The 21942-nt window shown below is 45.0% G+C and overlaps 1 protein-coding gene across 1 annotated transcript in view; it reads right to left on the reverse strand.

Annotated features, from left to right (window-relative positions):
* Positions 1-6515: 6515 nt before the first annotated feature.
* The window catches only part of LOC126474040 (pyruvate dehydrogenase E1 component subunit alpha, mitochondrial-like), a 121258-nt gene continuing 105831 nt past the window's right edge, over positions 6516-21942 (reverse strand). Inside the window, exons 6-7 of the mRNA XM_050101452.1 lie at positions 10409-10657; positions 6516-6971 (exon numbers count right to left, since the gene is read on the reverse strand). Of these exons, the coding sequence (XP_049957409.1) occupies positions 6783-6971; positions 10409-10657 (438 nt within the window). The 3' untranslated portion in view covers positions 6516-6782. The remainder of the gene's footprint in view (positions 6972-10408; positions 10658-21942) is intronic.

The raw sequence follows: 21942 nt of genomic DNA on the forward strand, positions 1-21942 counted from the left end.
CGGGCATGGATGTGTGTGATATCCTTAGGTTAGTTAGGTTTAATTAGTTCTAAGTTCTAGGCGACTGATGACATCAGAAGTTTAATTAATTCTAAGTTCTAGGCGACTGATGACATCAGGAGTCGCATAGTGCTCAGAGCCATTTTTCTAGGGGACTCATGACCTCAGAAGTTAAGTCCCATAGTGATTAGAGCCATTTTGAACCAGGCTTTACGGGCTCTCCTGTGACCAGGGATCAGTGGAATGCACTTTGCAAGTCTCTGGGCGAATAAACCACGTCTGTTCTGTCATATGTAGACTGTGTGTATGGAGACAACTGTTCCAGTGGCTGCGGTAAGGTCCCGAGCAAGGCTACCTGCAGTACTCGGTGGCCGTCTGCGTGCACTGATGGTGAGGTATCGGTCTTCTTGTGGTGCTGTACACTGTGGACATCCCGTACTGTAGCGCTTGGACACGTTTCCTGTATGCTGCAATCTTGAGATCACATTTTGTAGTACACAGAGGGCCCGTGCTACGACCTGCTGTGTTTGACGATCCTCCAGTCGCCCTAGTATTCTGCCCCTCATAACGTCATCAATATGTGTAATTTGAGCCATTTTCAACACACAGTCAACATTAGCACGTCTGAAAACGTCTGCACACTTACTCGAAAATGTTCAAATGTGTGTGAAATCTTATGGGACTTAACTGCTAAGGTCATCAGTCCCTAAGCTTACACACTACTTAACCTGAATTATCTTAAGGACAAACACACACACCCATGCCCGAGGGAGGACTCGAACCTCCGCCGGGACCAGCCGCACAGCACACTTACTCGCTGCACCGTACTCTGACATGCACCAACACATATCTGTGTACAGTATGTGGACTGCTGCCAGCGTCACCGTGTGACGACCGCAGATCAAATACACCGCATGGTCATACCCCGAGGTGATTTAAGCCCGCAAACGGCCCACCAGAGCGTTGTTTCACCATGTATCAGCATTATCCTTAATTTATGAGCATGAGCGTATTTGTAATTTAAATGCTTTCTTTTAATGAGTAAGGACATTGCTTCACTATATGTGTAAATATAGATAGAAGTCTGTTAACGTTTCATTGTATTTATCTGTGTCTTACTGTGAAACTTACAAGCTCTGGGGAAAAGCGTAAAGAATTGTTATTTGCATCGACTAGCAACGATAATAGCAGTGCTTGTGCGTTGTAAAATCTTTGGGTAGGGAGTTGTTGCACGGAGCGCGATGAGAGAGAGACAGAGAGAGAGAGAGAGAGAGAGAGAGAGAGACCGGTTCCAGCGCTTGTAGTGTCCGGAAGTGTGGTGTTAACGCTCTCGCAGTAGAGAGTAGCATTTTCGGCGGCATCATGTACGCGCACCGGCCAGATGTTTAGTAGCAGTGGACGGGCAGAAGGGGCTGCATTAATTACGATTGCCTGTTCCCGTAATTAGCCGTGCTCCACAAGATGCTACCGTCTTCAACAACAGCAGTAGTTCCAGCAACACAGATTCGTCGTCGGCTCCGAGTTTCGCCGTATGCTCAGCACTGAAGTAAGGCTGTTCATTGGTAGAAAGTATTAACGGCTAACCCAGCAGCACAACTGAACGTGGTTTGATTGATAAAATTTATTTAAATAATTATCAGTTAAACTCAGGGCGATTGTGTCCTCATGGTCCTCAGACATTGTTACCAAGCAGGGTCCTTGTTCCTTTTTTTCCTTACATGCTAACCGAGTGTCATAAGAATCAAATTGAATAGTTACAGCGTTTCTTAATGACTAATTTCAGTTTTAAGGATTTTAGCCTCAGTCTACTGTCAATTAACTGTTGTATTTGAGTAAAGTAAAGCAATTTCGTTTCTCAAGTTTGAGCATCAATCACTGGAAAAAATCCAAATCTAAAGAAATGCACAAATTGAGAGTGCGGAAGTTTTATTTATTTTACATATAGCTTGGGGCACACGGCTGTTTGGTTTGGTACGTATTCTATTATTTATTTCTGCTCAAGTCAGTAAAAAAGGCTCAGTTGTTCAGACAATAATTTGAAATCCAATTTGCAAAATAACTAACTGCAAAGTAAAGGTGCTTGCTTTCTTTCTAAATTTCTTTGATGACATTACGTTGAGGCCACTGAAAGTCATTGTCCACGTAACGAAGTTCAGTACTAACAAACAGTTTAACTGCATATTTTCAAATCTATAATCGATTGTTTTTTTTTCAAAATTTAATGACAAACATAACGTAAGAGTGACTTTTCAGTTTTCTTTATCATTACATACTCAAAATTAGTGTCAAAAAACCTTCAGTTGCCACGTCACTGTTTAATAATACATATTTTTCTTTCCCTTATTCTTGTACAGGGTTTTTGGATGTAAATTATCGTAATGGTCTGGCGGCCGTTAATTATTTCCTTTTCGTTCATTAGTGTAACTTTTGGATTCATTATCAGTGGTACCAATTTTCTATCCAGTGTTGTTCGTGAGTGAATGCACAAAATAACTTCCACTTTTCCAAATTATAACCCTGTTAGGTTTAATTACTTTTTATTTTTAGTAGACTTTTCCATCAGAAGGGTCTGTTGTACACTCTCCTCCTATTTCTCGGTATTATTTCTTCGGCAAAGATAGCCTTATCCATTTAGTAAAAATCCATTAGGCATACATGCCATCCATGGTCATATTTTACATAAGAAGCAGGATAGGCCGATTAGTAAGGGGGAGGTTACACAGCTCGCACGTCAACTCGGTCCCAGGGCCAGTAATCAAGGACCAGTTACAAAAGCTGTTTGTCAGCTACCTTCATGAGAGGGTAAAACAGCTTTATAACACACTTACCAACCAAATCACTGCATGAAATCAGGGCAATGGGTGCGCAACGTCATTTTGATAATCTTATAATAAAATTTTTCCTGAGACATTCAAGTCTCATCTTTATTTACGATAATGATGGAAGCTGAAGAAATGAACTAAAATTTGTACCATGCTCATGATTCGAATCCGGGGTCCTTGCTTATTAGGCAGCAATACTAACCAATACATCACCACAGCACTACGGTCAGCACTGCTACAGGGATTACTCAAATCCAGTGTCCTCCCCAAAACAAACCTCAACTCGTATCTCCAGTTTATTTTACCCCAAATCGTCATTATTGACGGGGATTACCGGAATTCGAATAGCGCCTCAGCGCCGGACGTAATGGGGAAGTCCTTTACCTCAGTTAATTATTCAATTTATATGATATAGTTTAATTATATGATCTATAAGATCACCTGAGTTACGGGACTTCCCCCTTACGTCCAACGCTGTGGTGTTATTCAAACCAAATCACTGCAAGAAATCAGGGAAATGGGTGCGCAAAGTCATTCGATTTAGGGGGAAAATAAGCTGAAGATATGAATTGAGGCTCGTTGAGTAGGGCATTGGACCGTGGCACAAGTTTCAATTCATTTCGTCAACTTCCATCATTATCATTTTGATAAGTCATAGAGTAGAGTGGGGTAAGATTGCGCGGCGGACTGCGCAAGGCTTGTATCTCAGTTTTAGTAATGCAGCAGTTGGCTACTCTACAGGGCACGAAATAGCCTCTGTGGCTGACCCTTTATTGCCGTAGTTTGATTGTTAACGGCTGCGCAATGCGGTAAGAACTGCTTTACGTTATTTTCATATAACATTTCATGTTCCGGAAATAAGCTAAGTATAACTCAGGCAATAACTGGATTATCAATTTAAACTTTATTTCAATGTGTACTACGATGCATTCAGTCTTGTGGTATATTAACACATCTATATTCCTACAAAGCGTTTCCATGTGCAGTCAAAAGCTGCAGTGTCGTAGTGCGGGGCAAGTTTACGCGTTGCAGGTGGGACAAAACTTCGCAGTGCGTAATCTTACCCCATGCTTTATAATTATCAGCTTTTTCATAGACCTAGAAATATTTATGAACGTTGAGGTGAATATTATACATCGGCAATAGTCCTCTAAGAATCCTTTTTTATATTTTAGCGTCTACAAAAGGAAAACCGAACGGAAACCATGCACTCCAGAAATGCTGGGAGCTGCAAAAGAGGGCTTGAAAAATGGCAAGTCTAAAAGACAAACAGCGAGGGAGCTTGGAATAAGTGAAGCTGCCCTCAGAAATCGCCTTAAAGAGGTACGAGGCCCTTGCAAGTATACTTTTATCTCTATATTTTTTATTTTGGAAACTTTTGCCTACATAGGGATAAGCTTAAAATTAATACTCCCACCTCCACTTTTTTCAGGGTTTTGGGATAAACAAACTGGGAAGATTCGGAAGAACTTTTAATGATGAACAGGAACTGGAACTCGCCGAACACTGCAGATCTTTGGTCAAATGTTATTATGGTATGAAAAAATGGTTCAAATGGCTCTGAGCACTATGGGACTTAACTTCTAAGGTCATCAGTCCCCTAGAACTTAGAACTACTTAAACCTAACTAACCTATGGACAGCACACACATCCATGCCCCAGGCAGGATTCGAACCTGCGACCATACGGTCGCGCGGTTCTAGACTGTAGCGCCTAGAACCGCTCGGCCACCCCGGCCGGCTGTTATGGTATGACTGAAAGATTTCAGAAGATTAGTTCATGATTACTCTGAGAGGAATAACATAAAAACAAAATTTGACAAAAACACTAAGATGGCCAGAAAGGACTGGGCTTATGATTTCCTGTAGAGACGAAATCTTAGCCTTCGGATCCCACAGAAAACTAGTCTCGGTCGTGTGATCGGGTTCAACAAACAGCAAACGAGCATATTCTTTGATAATCTTTCGTCGCTGATGGAGAGATATAAATTTGAATCTCATCGCATCTACAACATGGATGAGTCAGGAATTACAACTGTTCCTAACAAAGTTCCGAAAGGGATTGCAACATGTGGCAGGAAGCACATAGGCAAAATATCATCTGCAGAAAGAGGTCAGCTGATAACGGTTATATGTTGTATGGCAGCTAGGGGAGTTACATCTCTCCAGGAATAATATTTCCTTGGAAAAGGATGAAGGATAGTTCGAGGAACGGTGCCCCTCCTGGGTCACTAATGATGTGTTCGGACACTGGATACATCAACTCAGATTTGTATCTCACATGGATACAACATTTTGAAGAACATACACAGCCAACAGAAGATAATCCAGCCTTGTTCATTTTGGACAATCATTCGTCACATTTGAGTCTGAACGCCGTTCTTTACTGCAGGGACCATAACATTCACGTGTTTACCGTTCCTCTACACAGCAGCCACAAAATGCAGACACTGGATCGCTGCTTTTTCAAGCCACTGACGGACTTTTATACACAGGAATGCGACAAGTGGCTCATTAACCACCCTGGATATGTAATTACGCAAGAATGTATCGCTGAATTGTTTGGGAACGCCTATCAAAGGACGGCCACAATGACGAAGGCAACAAAGGCGTTCAAGATATGTGGCATTTATCCAACCGATCGTCACAAATTCACAGAGGAAGATTTCCTGCCTTCGACTGTTGCAGACCAAAGCGATAAATTTAATGATGCATCCACAGTTGAAACTGGATCTCCCCAGAGCCAAAGTTCAGAGACATCTACAAATGAACCACAACCAGGACCAAGTACCTACGTTTCCCCAAAAGAAATAATTCCTTTGCCAAGAAGAAAAGATCGCCAAAAAAAGACAGAAGAAAGGAAAGAAGTCAGAAATAGTATCTGGGACCCCATTCAAGAAGCAACTGGAATCCCAATCAACAGAACAAAAAATAAAGAAACCAAAGAGGAAACGGTTTGATTCTGATCAAGCAAACAAAAAGAAAGCAAAGCAAAACTTAAATACGTCTAGGGAAAATTCACGAACTTTTCACTGTCGAGGTTGTACTAAAAAATACAATAATCCACCAACAGAAGACCGGATTCAATGTCTCAAGTGCGAGGAGTGGTGGCATGAATCCTGCTCTTGTCATGAAAGTTCTGGACACTTCCATTTGTGATCTCTGTTAAAAATATTTTCGTCCGACATGAATATTTTTGATGACAGGCCCAGATTTGTTCATTAGGTCAAATATTGTGTCAACAGTAACTGTTATATGCAGAGAAACAAGGTCTGTTACCCCACGGTCGGATAAGACTGCGCATTTGCATTACTTTTTTTACTAAGTGCGAACTACAGTTTAAATTGCTTCCATGACTTTCGGACTCTGTCATATAACAGGCAAAATTCAGATGACATGCCAGTTAAAATATAATTGTAATTTGTGACGTTTCCTTCAGTATATCGCTATTTAAACCTTAAGTGCGCAATCTTGCCCCACTTTAATCATCTGGAAAATTATTTGTAAATTTAACTCGATTTGGTAAGTATTGAAATAACATTACGTAGCGTCTCAACCCGTCAAGTTTACTTTCCCCTTCTCCGTCTAGGTGCTCCAGTCTTTTTTATCAGTAAGTTTATTTATTGATAGGAAGCTTAAAGGTACTGTGCCTACAAAGGTAGAAGAAATAAGGCTGACAGAAATAACCGATGTGTAAGACACAAAGATTCCATTTATTTACAAATTACAAGTTTTAAATAAGACACTGAACGGTAACGTGACGAAAAAGTGGACAGCTTTACTGGTGGTGTACTAGCTCGTCAGCTGCATGGCAGGCAGTACGTGGCAGTGGATCCCCGGCGGGCGACAGCCGCCCACTCGGGCGATGTCTGGAGATGTCTGCGGAGCGGGGGCGGCGGCCGCCTCACTCGGAGGGGACGATGATGCGCCCGGCGGGCGGCCAGCCCCCGCCGCCCCCGCGTCACTTGATGTTGACGGCGGGCCCGACGCGCTTGTGCGCCACGGGCGACCAGGGCACGGTGCCGCGCACCATGGGCTCCAGGGGGCTGGCGTACACGTCGCTGGCCAGCTCGTCCAGGCCGATCTCGTGGTCCGCCTTCGCCTTCAGCGTCGCCTCGTCCACCGCCTTCTTCACCCTCGTCTCGATTTCCTGCCGACACAGAAGGGGGCCGTGCAAGGAACACGTCGCATCGTCCGACACGACAGCTAGCCTTGAGAATGGCCTCAGTCCGCCGAGAAAATTTCTTCAGGCACGTCATATGCATTGAAGCCTGTTGTTGATTATTTGATCTTGTGGAGATACAGAACTAACGATACTGATTATTATGTTCCAAATAGCCGCCAGACATTTCCTATTGAAATAAGAGTGCATGACATAACAGGTCACTCGAGATGCAACAGGAAAGTACGCGTACGGTCTTACGTTAAATCAGTAAGTGGCTCGAAACAGCATATCCAGACACTCCGGGATGATGATGGCATTGAAACAGAGGATGACACGCGTAAAGCTGAAATACTAAACACCTTTTTCCAAAGCTGTTTCACAGAGGAAGACCGCACTGCAGTTCCTTCTCTAAATCCTCGCACAAACGAAAAAAATGGCTGACATCGAAATAAGTGTCAAAGGAATAGAAAAGTAACTGGAATCACTCAACAGAGGAAAGTCCACTGGACCTGACGGGATACCAATTAGATTCCACACAAAGTACGCGAAAGAACTTGCCCCCCTTCTAACAGCCGTGTACCGCAAGTCTCTAGAGGAACGGAGGGTTCCAAATGATTGGAAAAGAGCACAGGTAGTCCCAGTCTTCAAGAAGGGTCGTCGAGCAGATGCTCAAAACTATAGACCTATATCTCTGACGTCGATCTGTTGTAGAATTTTAGAACATGTTTTTTGCTCGCGTATCATGTCGTTTCTGGAAATCCAGAATCTACTCTCTAGGAATCAACATGGATTCCGGAAACAGCGATCGTGTGAGACCCAACTCGCTTTATTTGTTCATGAGACCCAGATACAGGCACCCAGGTAGATGCGATTTTCCTTGACTTCCGGTAGGCGTTCGATACAGTTCCGCACTGTCGCCTGATAAACAAAGTAAGAGCCTACGGAATATCAGACCAGCTGTGTGGCTGGATTGAAGAGTTTTTAGCAAACAGAGCACAGCATGTTGTTCTCAATGGAGAGACGTCTACAGACGTTAAAGTAACCTCTGGTGTACCACAGGGGAGTGTTACGGGATCATTGCTTTTCACAATATATATAAATGACCTAGTAGATAGTGTCGGAAGTTCCATGCGGCTTTTCGCGGATGATGCTGTAGTATATAGAGAAATTGCAGCATTAGAAAATTGCAGCGAAATGCAGCAAGATCTGCAACGGATAGGCACTTGGTACAGGGAGAGGCAACTGACCCTTAACATAGACAAATGTAATGTACTGGGAATACATAGGATCCTTTATTGTATGATTATATGACAGCCGAAAAACACTGGTAGCAGTTACTTCTGTAAAATATCTGGGAGTATGCGCGCGGAACGATTTGAAGTGAAATGATCATACAAAATTAATTGTTCGTAAGGCGGGTACCAGGTTGAGATTCATTGGGAGAGTCCCTAGAAAATGTAGTCCATCAACAAAGGAGGTGGCTTACAAAACACTCGTCCGACCTATACTTGAGTATTGCTCATCAGTGTGGGATCCGTACCAGAACGGGTTGACGGAAGAGATAGAGAAGATCCAAAGGAGAGCGGCGCGTTTCGTCACAGGGTTATTTGGTAAGCGTGATAGCATTACGGAGATGTTTAGCAAACTCAAGTGGCAGACTCTGCAAGAGAGGCGCTCTGCATCGCGGTGTAGCTTGCTGTCCAGGTTTCGAGAGGGTGCGTTTCTGCATGAGGTATCGAATATATTGCTTCCCCCTACTTATACCTCCCGAGGGTATCACGAATGTAAAATTACAGAGATTCGAGCGCGCACGGAGGCTTTCCGGCAGTCGTTCTTCCCGCGAACCATACGCGACTGAAACAGGAAATGAAGGAAATGAGTGGCACGTAAAGTTCCCTCCGCCACACACCGTTGGGTGGCTTGCGGAGTATTAATGTAGATGTAGATGTACAGGCCTGAGAACATGTTAGACGTCTCGGAAGATGAAAATATCAACAGCATATGTGTGATTCCTTCTGTTTTGGAACGTATTTTATTTTCTAAATTTTACCTGCACCAGAACTCACAATATTAATAACATATTCCGCAGAAATATTGGAACACGTGAGGCAATACTGGCCCTATGACTTATCTTAGAAGATAGATTAAGGAAAGGCAAACCTACGTTTCTAACATTTGTAGACTTAGAGAAAGCTTTTGACATTGTTGACTGTAGTACTCTCTTTCAAATTCTGAAGGTGGCAGGGGTAAAATACAGGGAGCGAAAGGCTATTTACAATTTGTACAGAAACCAGATGGCAGTTATTAGAATCGAGGGGCACGAAAGGGAAGCAGTGGTTGGGAAGGGAGTGAGACAGGGTTGTAGCCTGTCCCCGATGTTATTCAACCTGTATATTGAGCAAGCAGTATAGGAAACAAAAGAAAAATTCGGAGTAGGTATTAAAATCCATGGGGAAGAAATAAAAACTTTGAGGTTCGCCGATCACATTGTAATTCTGTCAGAGACAGCACAGGACCTGGAAGAGTAGTTGAACGGAATGGACAGTGTCTTGAAAGGAGGATATAAGATGAACATCAACAAAAGCAAAACGAGGATAATGGAATGTAGTCAAGTTCACTCGGGTGACGCTGAAGGAATTAGATTAGGAAATGAGACACTTAAAGTAGTAAAGGAGTTTTGTTGTTTGGGGAGCAAAATAACTGATGATGGTCGAAGTAGAGAAGATATAAAATGTAGACTGGCAATGGCAAGGAAAGCGTTTCTGAAGAAGAGAAATTTTTTAGCATCGGGTATAGATTTAAGTGTCAGGAAGTCGTTTCTGAAAGTATTTGTATGGAGTGTAGCCATGTATGGAAGTGAAACATGGACGATAAATATTTTAGAAAAGAAGAGAATAGAAGCTTTCGAAATGTGGTGCTACAGAAGAATGCTGAAGACTAGATGGGTAGATCACGTAACTAATGAGGAGGTATTGAATAGAATTGGGGAGAAGAGAAGTTTGTGGCACAACTTGACAAGAAGAAGGGGTTGGTTGGTAGGACATGTTCTGAGGCATCGAGGGATCACAAATGTAGCATTGGAGGGCAGCGTGGAGGGTAGAAGTCGTAGAGAGAGACCAAGAGATGAATACACTAAGCACATTCAGAATGACGTAGGTTGCAGTACGTACTGGGAGATGAAGAAGCTTGCACAGGATAGAGTAGCACGGTGAGCTGCATCAAACCAGTCTCAGGCCTGAAGACCACAAAAACAACAAACAAGTAGTCGAGGAATCAGCACTCGTGAAGAAACTAGTAAAATATCGAACTGATGCTTGATAGTGTAACACGTTCCACTTCTGCCAGTGTGAACAGACTGCTGATATTGTAAATGCGGTTGGTCTTGGAGACAGATAGGACAGTGGACGGGTAGGTCTGCTCACCTTGAGCTCGTCGGGCTTGACGAGTTCCGAGTTGAGGATCTTCTCCTTGAAGGAGGAGATGGGGTCCCTGGTGGAGCGCACCTCCTGGATCTCCTCGCGCGTCCGGTAGCTGGTGCCCGGGTCGGACATGGAGTGCCCGGAGTAGCGGTAGGTGACCGCCTCCATCAGCAGCGGGCCCTTGCCAGAGGAGCAGTGCTCTATCGCGAACCGCGACGCCTCGCGCACCGCCAGCACGTCCATGCCGTCCACCTGCAGGCAGCGTGCAACGCAGTCAGTCACCTCAATCGTTTTATTTACTAACAAACTATGTAACGACCACCAGCAAGAACTGGGGATGATTCTCTTTATACAGTGTGATTCAAACCAGAAAGATGGTTCAAATGGCTCTAAACACTATGGGACTTAACTTGTGAGATCATCAGACCCCTAAACTTAGAACTACTTCAACCTAACTAACCTAAGGACATCAAACACATCCATGACCGAGGCAGGAGTCGAACCTGTGACCGTAGCAACTGCGCGGTTCCGGACTGAAGCGCCTAGAACCGCTCGGCCACAACAAGAAAGAAAGTTGATGTCGCCTAAGAAACTGGTATAGGCATGCGTATTCAAAAACAGAGATATGTACGAGTAAACAGGGCGAATACGACGCTGCTGTCGGCAACGCCTATATAAAACAACAAGTGTCTGGCGCAGTTGTTACACTACTGGCCATTAAAATTGCTACACCAAGAAGAAATGCAGATGATAAAACGGGTATTCATTGGACAAATATATTATACTAGAACTGACATGTGATTACATTTTCACGCAATTTGGGTGCATAAATCCTGAGAAACCAGTACCCAGAACAACCACCTCAGGCCGTAATAACGGCCTTGATACGCCTGGGCATTGAGTCAAACAGAGCTTGGATGGCGTGTACAGGTACAGCTGCCCATGCAGTTTCAACACGATACCACAGTTCATCAAGAATGGTGACTGCAGGTATTGTGACGAGCCAGTTGCTCGGCCACCATTGACCAGACGTTTTCAATTGGTGAGAGATCTGGAGAATGTGCTGGCCGGGGCAGCAGTCGAACATTTTCTGTATCCAGAAACGCCCGTACAGGACTTGCAACACGCGGTCGTGCATTATCCTGCTGAATAGTACGGTTCCGCAGGGATCGAATGAAGGGTAGAGCCACGGGTCGTAACACATCTGAAATGTAACGTCCACTGTTCAAAGTGCCGTCAATGCGAACAAGAGGTAACCGAGACGTATAACCAATGGCACCCCATACCATCACGCCGGGTGATACGCCAGTATGGAAGTGACGAATACACGCTTCCAATGTCCGTTCACCGCGATATCGCCAAACACGGATGCGATCATCATGATGCTGTAAACAGAACCTGGATTCATCCGAAAAAATGACGTTTTGCCATTCGTGCATCCAGGTTCGCCGTTGAGTGCACCATCGCAGGCGCTCCTATCTGTGATGCAGCGTCAAGGGTAACCGCAGCCAAAGTCTCCGAGCTGATAGTCCATGCTGCTGCAAACGTCGTCGAACTGTTCGTGCAGATGGTTGTTGTCTTGCAAACGTCCCCATCTGTTGACTCAGGAATCGAGACGTGGCTGCACGATCCGTTACAGCCATGCGGATAAGATGCCTTCATCTCCACTGCTAGCGATACGAGGCCGTTGGGATCCAGCACGCCGTTCCATATTACCCTCCTGAAGCCACCGATTCCATACTCTGCTAACAGTCATTGGACCTCGACCAACGCGAGCAGCAATGTCGCGATACGATAAACCGCAATCGCGATAGGCTACAATCCGACCTTTATCAAAGTGGGAAACGTGATGGTACGCATTTCTCCTCCTTACACGAGGCATCACAACAACGTTTCACCAGGCAACGCCGGCAACTGCTGTTTGTGTATGAGAAATCGGTTGGAAACTTTCTTCATGTCAGCACGTTATAGGTGTCGCCACCGGCGCCACCCTTGTGTGAATGCTCTGAAAAGCTAATCATTTGCATATCACAGTATCTTCTTCCTGTCGGATAAATTTCGCGTCTGTAGCACGTCATCTTCGTGGTGTAGCAATTTTAATGGCCAGTAGTGTAGATCGGTTACTGCTGCTACAGAGAGAGGTTATCAAGATTTAGGTGAGCTTGCACGTTGTGTTACAGTCGGCGCACGAGCGATGGTACACAGCATCTCTGAGATAGCGATGAAATGGGGTTCTCCCGTACGACCGTTTCACGAGAGTACTGTGAATACGAGGAATCTGGCGAAACATCAAATCTCAGACATCGCTGTGGCCGGAAAGAGATCCTGTAAGAACGGGACCAACGAAGACTGAAGAGAATCGTTCAACGTGACTGAAGTGCAACACTTCCGCAAATTGCTGCCGAAACATAATCGATATTGGCTTTCGGAGCAGAAAGCATATTTATGTATCCTTAATGACTGTGCGACACAAAGCTTTACGCCTCGCCTGTGCCCCTCAACACCGACATTGGGCTGTTGATGACTGGAAACATGATGCCTGGTCGGACGAGTCTCGTTTCAAATTGTATCGAGCAGATAGACGTGTTTGGGTATGGAGACAACCTCATCAATGTACCGTGCATGTCAGCAGGGGACTGTTCAAGACAGTCTGGAACCGCGCGACCGCTACGGTCGCAGTTTCGAATCCTGCCCTGTGCATAGATGTGTTTGATGTCCTTAGGTTAGTTAGGTTTAAGTAGTTCTAAGTTCTATGGGACTGATGACCTTAGAAGTTAAGTCCCATAGTGCTCAGAGCCATTTGAACCATTTGCCTGTTCAAGCTGGTGAAGGCTGTGTAATGGCGTGGGGCGTGTGCAGTTGGAGTGATATGAGGCCCCTGATACGTCTAGATACGACTCTGACAGGTGACACGTACATAAGCATGCTGTCTGATCGCCTGCATCCATTCATATTCGTTGTGCATTCCGACGGACATGGGCAATTCCAGTAGGACAATGCGAGTCCCATACGTCCAGAATTGCTACACAGTGGCTACACCTTCGGCTAACCACCAAACTCCCCAGACATGAACATTACGGAACATATCTGGGATGCCTTGCAACGTGTTGTTCTGAAGTGATCTCCACCCCGTCGTGCTCTTACAGATTTTGCGGACAGCCCTGCAGGATTCATGGTGTCAGTTCCCTCCAGCACTAATTCAGACATTAGTATAATCCATACCACGTCGTGTTGCGGCACTTCTGCGTGTTCACGGGGCCCTACACAATATTCTGCTGGTGTACCAGTTTCTTTGGCTCTTCAGTGTACCGGTATGTCCGAAAACCCTTCGTTTTCAAATTATTCAAAATGGTTCAAATGGCTCTAAGCACTATGGGAGTTAACATCTGAGGTCATCAGCCCCTAGACTTGGAACTACTTAAACCTAACTAACCTAAGGACATCACACACATCCATGCCCGAGGCAGGATTCGAACCTGCGACCGTAGCAGCAGAGCGGTTCCGGACTGAGGCGCCTAGGACCGCTCGGCCTAAACGGCCGGCTTCGAACTATTAACGAAAGTTGCGTTTAGGAGCGTTCCAGATACAGCTCAACAACTTCACCTATCTATGCGCCCGTTCGGCTCATTGTATCCCCGATGGCGTTGTGCTGCTAGGGAGACTTGTTTACAGTCGTCACTCGTCTCGTTTCGAGTCCATCGTGTACATGTATTGGTGATAGTGACTTAACTCAGAGTGCTCCTTTAAAGTGTGGCAGGATATTCACTTCGTGAGCAAGCAGACATAAAACTACAAGGGCGCGAATGGTAATGGACACGAGGCTGCACGGCAGTACCACACGGCGTTTGCAGACTGAGGACTGCAGAGTCATCCAGTCTTTAGTGCTGCGTATCGTCGTGCTGCCGAGACATTATCCGTAGCACCACAGACTATTGGCCGTAGAAGACCGCATGTTGCTCATATGCCTGACCAGGAAGTGCACGTTCTACGGGCTGTAGAAAAAGAGCCAGGTATCAGCGCAAGACAAGTGGCCCTGGCACGTCGCACATCTCCAAATTCAGCATGGAGGGTACTTCACGAGCAACTCATTTATTCGTATTGTCTTCAGTGTGTGCAGGACTTTACATCTGCCGATCATCCACCACGAGAGAACTGTTGCCGTCGGTTTTCTGCTCAGGCTGCCAACTCGTTTTTGCCCCTTCACTTTTATATACAGATGAGGCAACGTTTGGAAGAGATGAAATAACAAATTTCTACAGCCACAACATATGAACTTCTCGCAATCTTCATTCTACAGTACAGACTAGACATCAGCATTAACTTAAGATTAACATGTGGGCTGCAATCGTAGTAGGTGACTGTCAGGTAGAGCCATATGTCCTCTCAGCACGTCTTACAGGTGTTGTTTACAGGGTTATTCAGAACACTCTCCAGGACCTACTAGAACATGTGCTCCTGCAAATAAGAAGAGACATGTGGTTTATGCATGATGGAGTCCCAGGACATTTCAGTCTCAGTGTTCGAGAGGCACTGGCTGGTATCCCATACCATGACAGTTGGATAGGTAGAGGAAGACCATTTCCACAGACCTCAGTTTATTGGATTATTATCTCACCTTAAAGAATTGATCTAAGCAGCAGACCACCCGCATGCAGAAACTCTTCATTAGCATGTTTTGGAAGCGTGAAAAATTACTCGAAACCGTCAGGCATTATTTGACAGTATGCAACAGTCAACAAGGCAACGAGTCATGTGTGCTTAGAAACAAGAGGACGACATTTTGAGTACTTACTGTGAGTTTATGTGAACAGCAAACTTTCATTGATGGTTCGAAAATGAAGGATTTTCAGAAATATGTTTGTATGAACTTTTTTCACGTTTTGGTGTAAGGAACCAGCGCCAGAGTTGGTAAAAGCATATTTGAAACAACCTGTATTCTGCCTGACAAATAAAAGTTATGACAGTGAATTTGCAATTCTGTATCTACAAGTTACTCTGTAACTGTAACAAATGATCTGAAGACGCGGAACTGACCTGAAACCGGTTATTTGGAAGTAAAGAAAAGCAATCTGCATATTTAAATTGGACACTTTGGTAGTGTGTTTAGTGTTGTTACCACCTTTGGTAGGGTAATAATGTGCGTGAAAAATATCATATGTTCAGTGAGTACTATCAATGACACAGAGATGATACATACTCATGTGATACAGCATTATCAACAGCAGGCATTTTAAAAATGGGGTCACAGTGGGCCTCCATTTGGCCAGCTCGTCGACTCATACAATATCCTTATTTATGTAGCATTCGAATAAGACAGTGGCCTGATGTTAGACAGCATGGAAAAATGACGGCAGGTATATTCATCGACAAGGTTCCGGTCGATCCGTATGACCACCGCAAGGGAGATCGCCGTATTGTGCACCTAGTACTTTGTGACACCCCTCCCATCAGAGAAAGATTAATGGACTTCCAGGAACATTTTGCGCCATACCGAAACATTGGATGGAAACTAGCAGCAACCAGATTAGGGAATTGCCGTCCCATGTGACGGCTGCCATTCACACCGCAACACTGACAGCTACGTTTGGTGTGTTGCCATGATAAAGAAGTATGGTCCACCGATGAATGGCGTCGTATTGCGTTGAGCGATGAATCACGGTTCTGCACTACGCCAATGACCATCTTCGGTGAGTGCTGCAGACCAGGGCTGATGTCCCATTGTTCCAATCTTTTGAGAGGTACAGCGGTGTCACTCCTGTTGTCAAGGTGTGGGGAGTCATCGAGTGTGACCTAGTCATGGCTGATAGTAACTGAGGGAGCTCTGACGCCACAATGGTACGTCATGAACATTCTGCGTCCACACGTTAATTCTCATGCAATATTAACGTGGTGCCATTTTTCAGCAGGACAATGCTCTTCCATACATGGGAAGCCTCTGTATGTGTGCGTGATGTCGAGGTATTCCTCTGGCCAATAATGTCCACAAATCTGTCCCTCACAGAACACGTGCAGTATCCCAGTGCCAGTGTCAAGGACATCAAGGACCACTCACAACAGTTGTATGCCAGCTTGCCTCAGGAGGGGGATACAACAGATTTATGATGTCTTTCCCAACCGAATGAGTGGATGCATCCAGGCTACATGGAGTGCAATGACATACTGATAAGTGTGCCTGTACTGCCAAGTTCTTTTTAAACTGGACTCCATTTTTTAATCACTGCAGTAACATCACATATGCTCTCGATGTACGAAGTTTCATTTCGTTTCCTCCTCCCACACTGAGTGCTAACTTTCTTTGTGCGGCGGTGTATATTTACTGTACTATTACTATTTTAAATTACAGTGAAATTACGATTTACTAAACTGCCTGTGGTGATCTTTCTGTGTACACGATACATTCACAACCAGTAGGAATTGGCTTTGGTGGCCGAAACCGGCCTTGGTGATCTTTCTGTGTAGTCTCATGATGATATACTCATAACCAGTGGAAAATGTCCTTGGTGGCCAAAACTGTCCATGGTCTGTGCACCCCCGTGAGGATTCATTCACAACCAGTAGGAAATGGCCTTGGTGGCCGAAACCGGCCTTTGTGATCTTTCTGTGTAGTCTCATGATGATACACTCACAATCAATGGAAAATGGCCTTGGTGGCCAAAACTGGCCATGGTGATTTGTCTCTGTACTCCCGTGACGATACATTCACAACCAGTAGGAAACGGCCTTGGTGGCCGAAACCGACCTTGGTGATATTTCTGTGTAGTACCATGATGATACAAACTAGTGGAAAATGGCCTTGATGGCCGAAGCTGGTCGTGGTGACGTGTCTGTGTACTTCCGTGATGATACACTCACAACTAGTGGGAAATGGCTTTGGTGGCCGAAACCGACCGTGGTGATCGAAAATAAAAGTACAACAGGTGCTGTAATTTTATTCCAAGTAATTATTACTGTTATGGAATCTACACCGTCATGATCCACATGTTGGATAAGAAATTAATCCAAGATACCGCACAAATATATTGAACCGAAATTTAACATACTACAAAATCAGTATGCGATAGCATCAGGTAGAGATAACATGCATTTCACTTGTGCTAATTCTGTTTCAGTAATATGTAGACTACGTGTTCAAAAGTATCTGGATGCCTATTAGTGGATATTAGTATGGGGTTTGTACACCCTGCGCCTTTGTGACAGTTTGATCGTTAATGTGGACACTTTTAATGTTTTAGTAAGGTGTCTGAATGTCTGTGGAGGAGTGGCAGTCCATTCTTTCCCAAGAACCCAAACCCGATAAGGCAGTGGTGTTGACGCTGGGATCTGGAGCGATGTTGACATTCTAATTCATTCCAAAGACGTTCCATTGAGTTCAGGTCAGGACTCTAGACAGGTCATTCCATTTTGTGAGTGTAATTCTCCATTAACAAATGTAAGATGCCATCCGAGCAAGCTACCTTTGTGGCTGCAAAAGTGATCTGCAACGACTGGACTGATAGAGAGACACATCACTACCCACAAACTCCGACACATAAATGATTTCATCGCGCAGCAGACTGAATGATATAAACAGAATGGACCTCATAATGAGTCCCGGGTGTTTGTCTTTACAAAAAACATTGTAGGTTCAATAACTAAAAGGAGGTTTCATATAAATACCGAATTAAAAGTCTTGGTCCAACACCATTTCTTACAAACATTGCTTCTAAGCATATGTACAGGGTGGTCGGAAATTCCCGTTGCAAACTTCTAGGATATGTAGAGGGTACTGAGTACATAACATTTTGAATAGGAACCCATGTCCGTAATCGTATCGTTTCCGTTCTACGACAGTTTCGGTTCAGATGTGTACCTCGTCAACGTCAGTTTAGGGCAAGAGAAACGTCTCAGAGTTCCCTGTCCTGGTATGCAACAGGGTAGACACGATGAAGTGTACTACGTCAAACGATGTCCAGATATCACTTATTGTCCGCTTTGCTGTGAGACCGAGTCAATACCTGTGCATCACCGATAGAGGAAACATGGTGCAGTACACTTTTGCGGAATACACAGACATGGTCCTTGTGTATGGCGAAGCTGGAGGTAACGGAAGAGCTGCTAGTCGGCTGTATCACGAACGTTTTCCACACCGTCACACACCATCGCACAAACTGTTTGCCCAAGTTACACAACGGCTACGAGAAAAGGGTACCTTCACCGTGAGGAGACAGGACTGTGGTGCTCCATGGCGACGCGGCACTCCCGAATTTGGAGATGTACTGCGTCGCATTGAGGATAGCTCGTCAACGAGTTCGCGAACAATTGCGTGTGTAATGGCTGTTAGTCACAGTACCGTCTTGGACGTCCTGCATGAGCAACAATTACATCCGTACCACTTACAAAGGGTACACGCTGTGGGTCCAGCCCACTTTCCACAGCGCGTCGCCTTCTGTACATGGTTCCTGCACCGTCGTCTCGACGCGCCCCTGTTTCCACGTCGAGTTCTCTTCACAGATGAATGTAGGTTCACGAGGGATTGTGTTCTGAGTGCTCGAAATAGCCATGTCTGGTAGGACGAAAACCCTAATGCCACGCATGTTCAGGGATTTCAAGACAGGTTTGGAATTAACATGTGGGCAGGTATTCTGGACGGTCATGTGACTGGACCATACCTCCTTCCATCCAAGCTCACGGGTCCCGCATACTTAGTCTTCCTCCGACACGTAATGGACCCGTTCTTGGAAGCTGTGCCATTGAATGTCCGTCAGGAAATGTTGTTTCAGCATGATGGAGCACCACCTCACATTTCACTGACTGTCCGGAGATATCTCAACAGACGGTATGGTGAAAGATGGATAGGCCGTGGTGGTCTAACCGCGTGGCCGCCACAATCGTCGGATTTAACCCCTATGGACTACTTCTTGTGGGGTCGTTTGAAGAGCCTGATTTATGAGACACCTGTAGAGACAGAGGAAGATCTGCTGGCACGAGTTGTGGCCGCTGCACAAGACATTAAAGAGACACCAGGTGGTTCAAATGGCTCTGAGCACTATGGGACTTAACTTCCGTGGTCATCAGTCCCCTAGAACTTAGAACTACTTAAACCTAACTAACCTAAGGACATCACACACATCCATGCCCGAGGCAGGATTCGAACCTGCGACCGTAGCAGTCGCGCGGTTCCGGACTAAGCGCCTTAACCGCGAGACCACTGCGGCCGGCACACCAGATGGGATGGAGACAGTGTACCGGAGCATGCTTCGGAGGTACAATGTGTGTAACAATGTTGGTGGTCGCCACATCGATCCGCTGTCGTAATGCATCGGTCCGTTGCGGCTGGTGTCGTAGATGTTTGGTTCTTGTTGTTGTCGACTAATGTAAACCATAAGGTGTAAGTTGTAAAAAATGCGTAAGTAATAACGGAGCGAGTCAGTATTCTTTTCAAATGGATTGCAACAACTGACTGGGTCACGTCTAAGTACTTTCCTCACGTGGGTGTGGATGAGATAATCATCTGCATTGAAACTCTCGTAGAACGGAAACGATACGTGTCCAGACATGGGTTCCTATTCAAAATGTTATGTACTCAGTACCCTCTACATGTCCTAGAAGTTTGTAACGGGAATTTTTGACCACCCTGTACACTCAAGAAAGCAATAATTACACATCAACGTGAGCAACAGATTATAAAGTGAGAGAAACTACTAGTTTTGAACATTGCAACTTACTTAAATCGCAAATAGACTTGTTTGGGAAAGTCTACAAAGAACAAGGCGATAGACAGTGACCACCATCTCAATAGGTCATTCTCGAAAACACATGACTGTGAACGCTTGTGCAGTGAGTACCCCGATCGGGCCAGGAAGTCATATGAAGCACTCATGCAAAACAGTCTGCTCGGCTATGGACGAGCCCTCGAATCTCTCATCAGTTGTTAAATCACGGAACCTAATTACGTTTAGGTGCAACAGGCCGCAAAAAATGCGTAACTGTCTTCCTTCCCGGTTAACTTACACTGCGAGTGTCTCATCACAGTTGATGACGTGGAGCATCGAGTCCTGCATACTGCAGAGTCTCCTGCCAGCTGCTTATCATTCAGCCAACGTGTGATCGGCTGTCCCGCAGAAATACGAGTCCACTCTCCACTGCTTCACCATGTCTCTGAGCCTGGAGCGTCTGCTTTCACATCCCACTGGAGTGACCACTTCTTCGTTCTCCTCCAGTGTGTCTAAAAGATTCTATCTTTCCTCACTGCTCTGCACAAAACCCACGCAAAGAATACTCCGTTAAACTCTGGCCAGTAAGATTTTTTTTAAAGGGACATCCAACGCCCCAACTAGCAGTTGTCTTATAAGTCACCTAATGGGCTTCCTTCCGGGGCATACAATACTGAGAAGGCCAAACTCAAAGCTCCCATTTTTCAGATATCTTTGTGTGTTACCCAATGGGACGTTGTTTCACATCCAACATTTCTAGAAAACAGCATCCTTAACTGCCACTTACAGATTTTTTTTTTTTAGAAAATCCAGTGGGCTTCTTTCCCACCTTCTAAGAGAGACAAGTCTTTGCTCCACGTAGAGTGGCGTTAGGCGACCGTACTTCCACCCAATTAAAGGCAGAAGAAAAAACTGTTAACGATAAACCCATCGAGATTCCCAGGAGAAAGCAGGGATAAAAGTCTCCCAGCCAGTCTGAGACTCTACGTTGTTCTACGAAAAGCGTTACCGGCGAAAAACAACATTCCGCCCAGGTGTCCTTTCATCTATTCGACTGCTCTGCAGTTCATGCTTAAGTGCGTGGCAGAGGGTTCATCGAATCGCTTTCACTTTACTTCTCTACCATTCCACCCTTGAACAGCGGGCAGGAAAAACGAACATTTTAATCTCTCCGTGCGATCTTGGATTTCTAGTATTTTTACAACGATAATCATTTCTCCCTATGTAGGTGGACGTCAACACAATCTTTTCGCATTCAGAGAAAGTTGGACACTGAAATTTCGTGACAAGATTTCGCCGCATCGAATAACGCCTTTATTCTAGTAACTGCCACTTCAGCTTGCGTATAATATCCGTGACACTCTCTCCCTTGTTTCACGATAATATAAAACGAGCTGCAATTCTTTGTGTCCTCCGCGAATACTATCTGGTAAGAATCCCATATCACGCAGCAGTACTCCAGAAGAGGAGGGACAAATGTAGTGTAGGCAGTCGCTTTAGTAGACCTGTTGCACCCTGTAAGTGTTCTGCCAATAAAATGAAGTCTTTGGCTCTTATTCCTCACAACATTTTCAATGTGATTGTTCCTATTTACAATGTACGGAGAGACAGATTGCTACTTACCCTAAAGATGACACGTTCCGTTCCAGAGAGGCACATTTAAAAGATACTTACATAAAGCTTTCGGCCACAGCCTTTATCAGCAAAAGAGAGACACACACTATTCATACACACAAGCAAGCAAACCTCTTGTACACATGACCGCCAACTCCTGCATCTAGGGCCCGAGATGCTGGATTTGGCGCTGTGGCCGAATGCTTTTTTGCAAGTGTCTTTCAATTGTGC

Source organism: Schistocerca serialis, chromosome 4 (genome assembly GCF_023864345.2).
Source record: "Schistocerca serialis cubense isolate TAMUIC-IGC-003099 chromosome 4, iqSchSeri2.2, whole genome shotgun sequence".
NCBI lineage: Eukaryota > Metazoa > Arthropoda > Insecta > Orthoptera > Acrididae > Schistocerca > Schistocerca serialis.